The sequence below is a fragment of the Belonocnema kinseyi genome, chromosome 5, assembly GCF_010883055.1.
Source record: "Belonocnema kinseyi isolate 2016_QV_RU_SX_M_011 chromosome 5, B_treatae_v1, whole genome shotgun sequence".
Taxonomy (NCBI): domain Eukaryota; kingdom Metazoa; phylum Arthropoda; class Insecta; order Hymenoptera; family Cynipidae; genus Belonocnema; species Belonocnema kinseyi.
The window spans coordinates 60837076-60847858 of NC_046661.1; the positions used below are offsets into that span (position 1 = coordinate 60837076).

Consider the following 10783-nt stretch of genomic DNA (forward strand, 5'->3'; position numbering starts at 1 on the left):
ACATTTTCTGGTGTAGTGACCTCTTTTGGGCGCCCAGATCGTTCAGCATCAACTGTGCTCGCACGGCCACAACGAAACTCGGTAAACCACTTATGAATCGTTTCAATCGACGGTGCAGAGTCCGGAAAATACTTATCCAGCTTGGCCTTGGTCTCGGATATCGTTTTCTTGCGAAGATAGTAGTGTTTGATCAAAACTCGAAACTCAGATTTTTCCATATTAAAAAAAACTCGGAGGTTAGTCGCTTCTCAGTGCTGTAACTTGTAAATGCGTGAACATAAATGGCTGAAGTTTTGACAGGCATCATTTGAAGGATCAAGCTCGACGAAAATGGTTCACATTAGTGAATACTAATGCCATCTCTTAGAATTTTCAGGTACTTATCATACTGCCTAGTAAGAGACCGTTATATAAAATTGTTATTATTCTACCGTTGAGTATATCCACAAAATTACAAATTGTGTAAAAAATATCAAAAAATCTATTCGATGTTTTATTATATTGTCTTAGTTCTTTAGTTAAGGGGAGGTTCCACACTTCAGCGCGAAAATCGGGTCTATTTTTCGGAAATGAATTACAAAGGATCTACTAAAGATATCAACACAAACTTTTTTTAATTTAAACATACGTTCTCTCACTTTGAATTTGTATTTTTGAAAATTTTAAAACGTGAATTCAGCGACCCTGAAACGTCTTTGAACTTGTCGCTACCAAAAACAACATGGGTGTCATTGTGGTATCACGTCGACCAGTTGCGTTATATGAAATAAAAAAAATAAAATATATTTTGATTGAGGCCTGTATTGGCTATGATCGGCCGAAGCAAATTTTTTTCTTCATCAAATTTGTTTAAATAATGCAATATTTAATTAAAAGTTTGAAATTTCACCAAACTTTTTGACCTATTGGGGGCTGTAAAAATTTAAAAAATTAAATTTTTGAAAATCGTACTCGGCCGATCAGAGAATAATGTTTACTGTAAAAATAAAAAATTGAGTCAGTTCGATAAATATTTCTAGTAAAAGGCATACCATCCAGTTCGAAAAAGGTTACTTTTGGGAAATTGCGTTTAAAGATGAATGAGGCTCCGGCTTCCATAACCGGATTCCATAACAACGAATTTCGTATTGTTCACAAAAACACACACACACACATTCACACCCATTAGCAGCATGCCAGAAATAGACTAAATAACACGCCTGCGAAAAAATTTGTTCTTGGGAATGCGACTTTGGAGGTCCCAAAAACGTGGGAAGGAATATGTTTTCGACAAAATTCTTTTAGTGGCATATTTTTAGAAACATACAGATTTAAAAAATGCAAAGAAAAAGATTTTTTGAAACTTGCAGTGTAGAACCTCCCCTTAAATGTCAAAGAATTACCTAATTCGTACAAAATATTCAAAAATCTGTCAAATTCTATTTTTTACGACCAAAGGCATGCAAATTTAGACTATTAAGCTTAGAGGATGTACACTTTTTTCTGCGTATCTGAATACGTATTGAACACGACTATTTTATTTCTTAATCATGATTTTAAAGTGTCAAAAAAATTAATAACATTTTATTAAATGTCTCTCAAGTTAGCGAAATAAAATTTAAAAAAATGCAAAGTTATTCTAGCAGTAATTTGACATTTTTTCGTCTCTTATTTTTTTTGTTTGTAATAAAACATTTCCGCACTTTTTAAATTAATTAATATTTTATGTTTTGCTAACTTTATATCAAGATGATAAGACATCCACGTGAAGAAACCTAAAAATATTTTATACAAAAAATGCGGCAAATTTTGTGTTTAACTAATTGTCGGTTTTAAAACAACCAATTCTAAATTATTTAGCTCTTTGATATCGTTATCGAGACATTTAATCTTTAATAAAAAAATAATAAAAAAATTATTTTTCACACAAATAATTAGAAGCAAAATACAAATAGGACATTGTTGCAAATATCTAAAGTTATTGTGCTAACATGATAAGACATCGGGATTGAATGGCATACACATAGTCGAAAGGAGCGTCACGTGGATACAGTGCACAGTACGCACCGAGTCAAGGCGTGTCATGAAGTCAGCACGAAGTCGAAAGTCATCGCTTGAATTCATCGAAGTCAAGAACTAAAGAATTCAAGAACTAGAGTCAAGCAAAGTCACGAAAGTACGGTGGAAGTCGCACGACATTGCTGAAATAACGTTACGTTGACTTCAACGAAATTCGAAGTGAATAGCCCCTCGCACCGCATCCAAGGACCCAGTAAACACGGTCTGTAACTGTTCCAGATCAAAAAAGGAACTTTGTTCTATAGCAGTTGTTACATGGTAGTGATCAAATTGTTCGAGAACAAAAGGGTAACAGTGTTCTAGAACACTGTGATAAAATTACGAAAAAACTGTTCTCGAACTATGCGACAGCACTGTCCTGTAACAGTTGTTATGGAATTCTTCTAGAACCCTGTTACAAGTGTTTTCTAGAAACAATTAGGGACAAAGATTAGTTCGTTAACACTGTGATCGAGCTGACCCTTCCGAATATCCCTAATGTCGATATCTCGGAGATATAATTTTTGTTAGTCGGGACTGCGTACGCGCTATCCCGGATCAAAATTTATCCATGGGGATATCAAAATTTCCGCCTCGCAGGATATTCCGAAGGGTTATCCCTGGAATAACCCGGTATATAAATGGGGTCAAATCGAATATCCCGGGATATCCTATTGCCGTGAGGGGTACATAGGACTGTTTCATATTTGATAAATAACAGTTCTAGAACTGTTATAGAATTGTTGTAGATTTTTTACAATGCAGCGCACCAAAGTTCTAGGATTGTTACAGATCGGCTGTCACAGCGTTTTAGAACTGTTACAGAATTGTTCTAGCGTATGGGGGATGGCATAGTTACTCGCATGTTCGTAACCTGTCACTAACCTGTTCCAGAACACGTTCTTTTATGTTCTAGAACAGTTACATATCTGTTCTGTAACCATGTTTGCTGGGGATAAGGCTGCATAATCTGAGAGGTCGCCCGCTAACTCAGAGTCGCCGTTCAAGGAGCTTCCTAGAGCTTGTTTTTTGGTCAATGTATTACAAATGACATAATACGTGCAATTCGGCGTCCATGACTCCATGTATATATAGTTTATATCGTTAAAAAAGTCGATTTGTTTCACAATTTCGTAAGATTTTAAGAAATATTTTTAGTTTAGTTTCGCGCAGTGTTCCTTGAGTGGGTGTTTTGTGAAAAAGCAACTTCCTGCTTAAAAAGAATAGATTTAAAAAGATCTTATGACACTTTGGGGTGAGTACAAGGAATTTTCATGTTTGGCTGATAACCTCAAATTTTCCTGAACGTGTTATACCCACGCAAACGTTTAAATTCTGTGATTAAAATTAGTTAAAACAGATTATTGGCTTTTGACATTACAGACCGCCATTTTTTACAGACGATTAAGAATATATTATTTACCCTGTAATAAGCGTTGAATAGAGAAAGATTACTATTTTCAGATTTCAGCGTAAAAGTGAACATTATTCTATCCTTTGGAATGCGTGATTTTTCCATCTGTCTAAAATATTATTGTAAGAATAGGATATCTCAGAAACTAATTCATTTCTATTTCCATAGCGACTGGCGCATAGTTTCATATTCCCCAAAAGAGAACGTGTTTTCAATATATTTAATTCCTTGTAATTGTACGTAATTGTACTGACAGGCACACCTCACAGAGATATCTTGTATTTCGCGAAAGTGTTCATATTTTGAAAGTATTCAATTCCTTCTTATCAATTTAGAAAATAAGTGTAATGAATTATTTTAATTTCTTCACATGGGATACAAGTTTTAAAATTTTAATTTTAATCAATTCAAATCTGCCTCTCTAGTCCAGAGTTAAAATTATTTTAATTCACACATTTCAGTAGATTTCTGTAATGGATTTTTAACATGCTTAAATAAATCATTAAAATATAAATTAATATAAATATGAATTTTTTCAAATGTGTAAGTTTTTAAAAGATTTAATAATGAAAAAATAGGTTAAACAAATGCTTCCGTTCAGTTTTACTAAGGCGATTGAGAGGAATAGGAATTGTACTTTTCTGCTCCCGTTGGGGCATTTTCAGACGAAGGAAAAATCACGTATTCATAGGAACACAAATTTTTAATTTTTCTAAATTCAACGCTTATTACCGGTCACAACGTTCTATGTCGGCAATGCGCGCGATAAAATCGGCACGCGTGCGATGCACAGTGCGCGCATTTTGCTTTCTGGGAAAGTGTGCAGTGTCAGCTGAGATACTGAACACAATGCACAACGAATAGCTTTCGATCGTTGGTGTCCGCGGCAGCTAACTATCCGCACAACGAATGCGGAAAACTGGGACCCCGATACCGTTTCGAAAGTCAAAAGGACCTTTTTTCTAACGCCTAGATATAATATCATATTAATAGTAACTTTCAGTATTTTTGACGCGATATTTAGCTTCCTGCTCAGAAAACAAAAAGCCATTCACTTCTGTTGAATAGGTTTCGAAAGCTTTTGAATTGCGTATCTGTCACTAGGATTCCAAATTGCCGCGGATTTGTTTTTTAAAGACTTTTAGTAATTACAATTCTGTTGACTAACTTATATGCCGTAAAAGACTAATAACTGAAATTGCAAAAGGAATCTAGTAGACCTGCGCATGATTTATTTTATTCTTTCGATAATTTATAAATTTGAAAAATCGTGTGAAATATGACAGCTTAACCCCAAAAAAGTCGGCCTCATTCAAAAAGAGAGAAACCGATTAAATATAACCTTGCTTGAAATGGTCATTGCAGTACATGGCAGATTCGAAGCTTCTTGAGAAAATGACGGATTCACATAGTCGCAAACCGATTCTGTTTTAACTTTCTGAATCTGCGAATGACAGATACGCAATTCACAGAGCCGTCTTTTCAATGGATTCTTTATTTCTGGGTGGAAGTCCTTCAATATTAGGGGCTGTTGAAGCAAGATGCACATAAATGGCGAAAACTATGAAAGACACAAAACTTACCAGCGTCCTATGATAATTCGATTTTGAGATTTTAAAAATGCACTTTCAAGATTCGAAAGACACCAAAACGGGGTTCGCGGTGGTGGTATGTGCGCTTACTATCTGGATTTTTGAAAAAAATCGGGTAACTGCTAAAAAATGAGATTAAAGTGGTGTAGCGAACGACGTGAATTGAGCAGCAAGGCGACTAACATCTGTAGGCGTTGATAGCTCAGCCTTCCTTGATCGTAGTATCAAAAATGCACTGTCGGTAAAAATCAAATCTGTCTTGGCATGAATATTTAAATTAGAATACAAATGCAACTTGTGTTTTTCTTTTTTTAATTGTTTATTGGCATATCTTACTTAGTCTCGGAATAGTAATAGTGTGGCAAGTGATCAAATTTACTAGAAGTAACAAATTTTTATGAGTTTTCTGAATGTTCCTTTCGGAGGGCGTTTTAGATCCCGGGAATGCGAGTTATGTTAGTGTTCTATGAAACCAGAATAGGTTGTACAATACTTACCTTCTTTCTATAATTCTTCAGAATGAGCCATTTCCACATCTGTCTCACACGTTATTACACAACAAGATGTAGAAATAATTCAGTAAATAATTTTTTGTAATTAAAAAATTAGAATCTATTATTATCAGCGAGTTCACAGGGGCATCCTTTTATCACTTGCCACAATTTTCATTTTCCGAAACCAAGTAATATATGTCGCTAAACAATTACAAAAGAAAAAAACAGACATTGCATTTTTATTCTAATTTAAGATTCCCGCTAAGACCGAGTGACTTTTACCGACAATGCATTTTTGGTAGTAAGATCAAGCACGGCTGCGCTATCAGTGCCAACAGCTGTTACTTGACTTCCTGCTTAATTCACGTCGTTGCTACACCACTTTTCTCTCATTTTTTAGCAGTTGTCGGATTTTCTTTGAAACCCCAGATATTAAACACACATGCCACCACCGGGAAACCCCTTTCGTGATTTAGAAAATGTTCAAAGTACATTTTTAAAATCTCAAAACAGAATTATCATCGGCCGTTTTTAAGTTTTGAGTGTTTCGTAGATATCGCCATTTTTGTGCACCCCATTCCAACAGCCTTGAAGATATAGCACTGTCATAGCTGTAGTCGAGTATTATCGCTTTTTTCTCCGATGGTCTATCGAAACGGAAGGAATAACGGCCATTAGAAGTAAAGATTCCTTCTCGCGGTCACCATTAGCCACTTGAATGACTTACGATAATTTGAAATTCTAGTGAAATTATGCATATATTTTTTAAATTGTTACCTGGTAACAAAAAGTTGATTGGTATACAAAGACTAGCATTACAAAAATCGGATAGTTTAATTCCTTTAAACTATCATCAATTGCATTTTTGTCCGAAAAAGAATTATATCCCCTCAACTAACATCGATTCTATCAATATTCTATCAACGGAATTAAATGACATTATCTTCGTTTGATACTTCTTCGATGAAAGGCAATACATTTCATTAAATTTGATGATTTGCCATTCAGCATATCACGGCATACAACGACATAAGCTCGAAAGCATCACGCGCAAATCACTTTAATGCCTTGAAGTTGATGCGCATTAAAATGTTTGATTTTTTAAATGCTACTCTGTTGGTCTCAATCCACTCCTTACCGGTTGATTCATAAAAAGCCACTTAAAAAAATAATTACTAAGCACGCACGTCTCCAACTCTCAAAATACGTATTGTATAAATTCTCAGTGGGCAAACAAATCAAGGATGTCCTAAGACGGCTTTTGGACATCTTAGAGATGCTTCGAAGATGTCTAATGCCAGTAAGAGAGGTTTTTCGAAAATGTCCAATGTCGAGAATACGTCTTAGAGATATTGATTGGACTGACATTGGACGTCCTAGGAGCGTCCCAAGAACGTTCTTGGGATGTTCAGGGTTTTGGAAAAATGAGGTCATAATACAACTAGCATTCGATTTCGTGTTTTTAAGGCTGTTGAAGCGAGGAGCATAAAAATGGTGAAATCTATGAGTCGCTCAAAACTTACTAGCAGTGAGGATAATTCGGTTTTGAGGTTTTAAAAATGCACTCAGAATATTTTCCCGTCAATGAAAGGGGTTCCACGATTGTGGGATATGCGCTTGCTATCCGATTTTTCGAAACAAATCACGTAAGAGCTAAAAATTAGAGTAAAGTGGTTAACAAAAATACACGAATGGAGACCAAAGCGACTGGCAGCTGTTTGGCGCTGATCGATCAGTGTTACTTGATCGTACTACCAAGCATGTGTACTGTCGGTAAAGTTGCTTCTCTTGGCGGGAATTTTAAATTAGAATAAAAATGCGATTTGTGTTCTTAATTTTGTAATTGTTTATTGACATGTCTTGCTCGGCTTCGGAATAGGAAAACTGTGGAAAGTGATAAAAGGATGCCGCCGTGAACTCGCTGATAATAATTGATAATAATTATTCAATTTAAAAAATATATTATTTATTGATTTATTTACATACCTTGCTGTGTTGTAACGTGCAAAACACATATGGAAATGGCGCATTACGTAGAATCGTATCAATAAGGTAAGCATTGTACAACTTATTCTCGCTTCACAGAATACTAACGTTAATCGCATAAGTTTATTATTGAAAATAATAACATCTGCAGATTTTTGCAGACATTTAAAAACCATCGTCCTCTCAATATCGAGATATATAATAGAAATTATTGTACACAACAGACGATGAATTTAGTAATAAATTCCTGCAGGAAAAAGTTGCAAAAAATAACCAAATAACTACATTACTGACACTTACATTTTACAAACTATTTTTTACGCCCTTATGCGTAAAGATCCATTATTCTTAGATATCGAGACAGTACACTCGGACAGATTTAATGTAAAAAATTAATTTAATTATTATTACTATCATTATTATTTAATCAATTTATTTAATTTGATATTAAAATATAATATAATAAACTAATTTAATTAATTATTTATTTTATACAGCAGACGACGAATTTAGTAACCATTTTTTCAGGCAGAATTTGCAAACTACCCGGTAATAAGCGTTGAATAGAGAAAAATTAATATTTTCAGATTTCAGCGCAAAAGTAAAGATTATTATATTATTTCACATACGCGATTTTTCCATCCGCCTAAAATGTCATTATAAGAACAGGATATCTCAGAAACGAATTTATTTCTATTTCCATAGCAGCAGCCGCAAAGGTTCCTATTCCCCGAAAGAGAACGTGTTTTCAATATATTTAATTCCTTGTAATTGTACCAACAGATAACCTCACAGACATGTCTTCTATTCCCTAAAAGTGTTCATATTTTAAAATTATTTAATTCCTTCTAATAACTTCACAAAATATGTGTAATAAATTGTAATAAATTTCTGTTCCCGTTGTGGGACTTTTAGACGGCGGAAAAATCGCGTATTCATAGGAACACAAATTTTTAATTTTTCAGAATTCAACGCTTATTACCGGGTATTTACTACGTCCTGATTCGCAAATGCATTATTTTAAGATATCGAGATAGTGCCCTCAGAGAGATTGAATGTAAAAATTAATTAAATTAATATTTTTATTGTTACTAAATTCGATGCCTGCCGTGTAGGATAATTAATTAAATAAATAAAATTAGTTAATTAAACTTTTAATTAAATTAATTGAATTATAATAATAATAATTTAATCAATTTTTTACATTGAATCCCTGTATGTGTACTGTCTCGATATCTAAGAATAATGAATTTTTGCGAATAAGGGCGTAAAAAATACTCTGTGAAAAGTAAGGGCCAGTAATGTAGTAATTTGCTTATTTGTTGCAACTTTTTTCTGAAAAAATTTATTCCTTGATTCGACGTCTGCTGTGTACAATAATTTCTATAATATATCTCGATATTGAGAAGACAATGGTTTTTAAATGTCTGCAAAAATCTGTAGATGATGTTATTTTCAATAATAAACTTATGCGATTAATATTAGTGTTCTGTAAAGCGAAAATAGGTTATATAATGCTTACTTTATTTATACGATTCTACGTAATGCGCCATTTCCATATATGTTTTGCACGTTACAGCACAAAAAGACCTGTAAATAAATCATTAAATAATATATTTTTTAAATTGAAAAATTATTATCTATTATCTTCAGCGAGTTCACGGCGGCATTTTTTTATCACTTTTCACAGTTTTCCTATTCCAAAACCAAGTGAGACATGTCAACAAACAATTACAAAATTAGGAACACAAATCGCATTTTTATTCTAATTTAAAATTCCTGCCAAGAGGTGCAACTTTACTGACAGTACACATGCTTGGTAATACGATCAAGTAACGCTGATCGATCAGCGCCAAACAGCTGTCAATCGCTTTGGTCCTCATTCGTGTGTTTTTGTTAACCACTTTACTCTCGTTTTTTAGCTCTCACGCGATTTGTTTCGAGAAAACAAATCGCAAGCGCCTATTCAACAACCGTGGAACCCCTTTCGGCGACGGGAAAATATTCTCAGTGCATTTTTAAAACCTCAAAACCGAATTATCATTGACCGTTAGTAAGTTTTGAGCGTCTCGTAGATTTCACCATTTTTGTGTGCCTCGTTCCAACAGTCTTAATACATTTTTTTAAATTTTGATTTATATTAGAAGTTTATACAAACACAGTACAAAAAATTCGTCTTCAAACAAGTTCACACCTTTTGGCTGTTCCTGTACGGAAATATGTTTCTGAATATGAGTTGGCAGTAGCTAGCTTACCGATGCGATTGTGAGTTCTAACGTGATCTAATTAAAATGTATATGCTAGACGAAACTTTTATCTCTACATTTTTCACGTGTTACAGATGCTACTAGTGGAGGATAAAATTTTAAACTGGTATCAGAAAGTATAATTTGTAAAAAATATTATTATTTAAGATACATGAAAACCGGTCACAGTTTTTCAGAATGCCTTCATCGTAAACATTAATATAATATTGATTAAATGAAAATGTTACCAATAAAAGTTCCAGTCATCTTCAGGTCCAACTTGCATCCACCCTCTCTTCTCAAAGTTGTGTACTATCACAGATTTATCCATATCCGTGCAATATGTAACCTTCATTATATCTGCCCTGTAAAAGATAATCTTGTAAAATGAATTTAATGCATGACAGATTAAATTATAAATTAGTCCGGAGTATATGATCAGTTTTCCTAACCACATAATCTTTTAGGGAGATAAAAAGTGAGTACAACTTCAGCTTATTAGGTTCTGTGCAGTAAATTCAGGCCAGAAATTTCTTTCATAGATATTATAATCATGGGCTGGTGATATCAAGGATAACGAGACTTATATTATTTTTGTCGTCAAGAAGCCAAGGAACAACTTCGACTGTTTTTAACCAATAATATTTTGAATAAAATACCGCCAACACAAAACATCTGTTTTCGAGACTCGCCTATAGATGTGGAGAGCAGACTCAAAACCCTCTCAATGTATGGGCCACTGATAGTACTAATATATAGGTCTAGAGATCCTTCAGAGAGAGTTGAGACATGTTTCCCGCTCGTTCGAACTAAGGCAAACTGACCATTACTATGACAGTTAGGAAAAGCTTTTTTTAAGCTAGTCAGTTTGCCCATTAGTGACAAGAATTTTGGAGTATATCCTTAAGTAGGACACCAAAGAAGCCAATACTGGGACAAGGAAAATCCAATGGGGTTTATCAAAATAAAATGTCACAACTTTAATATAATTACAGAATAGATTAAAGAGCAAGA

General features: G+C 34.0%; 1 protein-coding gene and 1 pseudogene across 1 annotated transcript in view; one reads left to right on the plus strand and one right to left on the minus strand.

The window, feature by feature from the left end:
* Positions 1-10337, minus strand: part of LOC117173502 (probable tubulin polyglutamylase TTLL1) — a 491055-nt gene extending 480718 nt beyond the window's left edge. The window contains exons 1-2 of the mRNA XM_033362118.1: positions 10222-10337; positions 10018-10134 (exon numbers count right to left, since the gene is read on the minus strand). Coding sequence (XP_033218009.1) covers positions 10018-10134; positions 10222-10226 — 122 coding nt within the window. The 5' untranslated portion in view covers positions 10227-10337. The remainder of the gene's footprint in view (positions 1-10017; positions 10135-10221) is intronic.
* Positions 2442-2594, plus strand: LOC117174026 (annotated as a pseudogene).
* Positions 10338-10783: the final 446 nt, after the last annotated feature.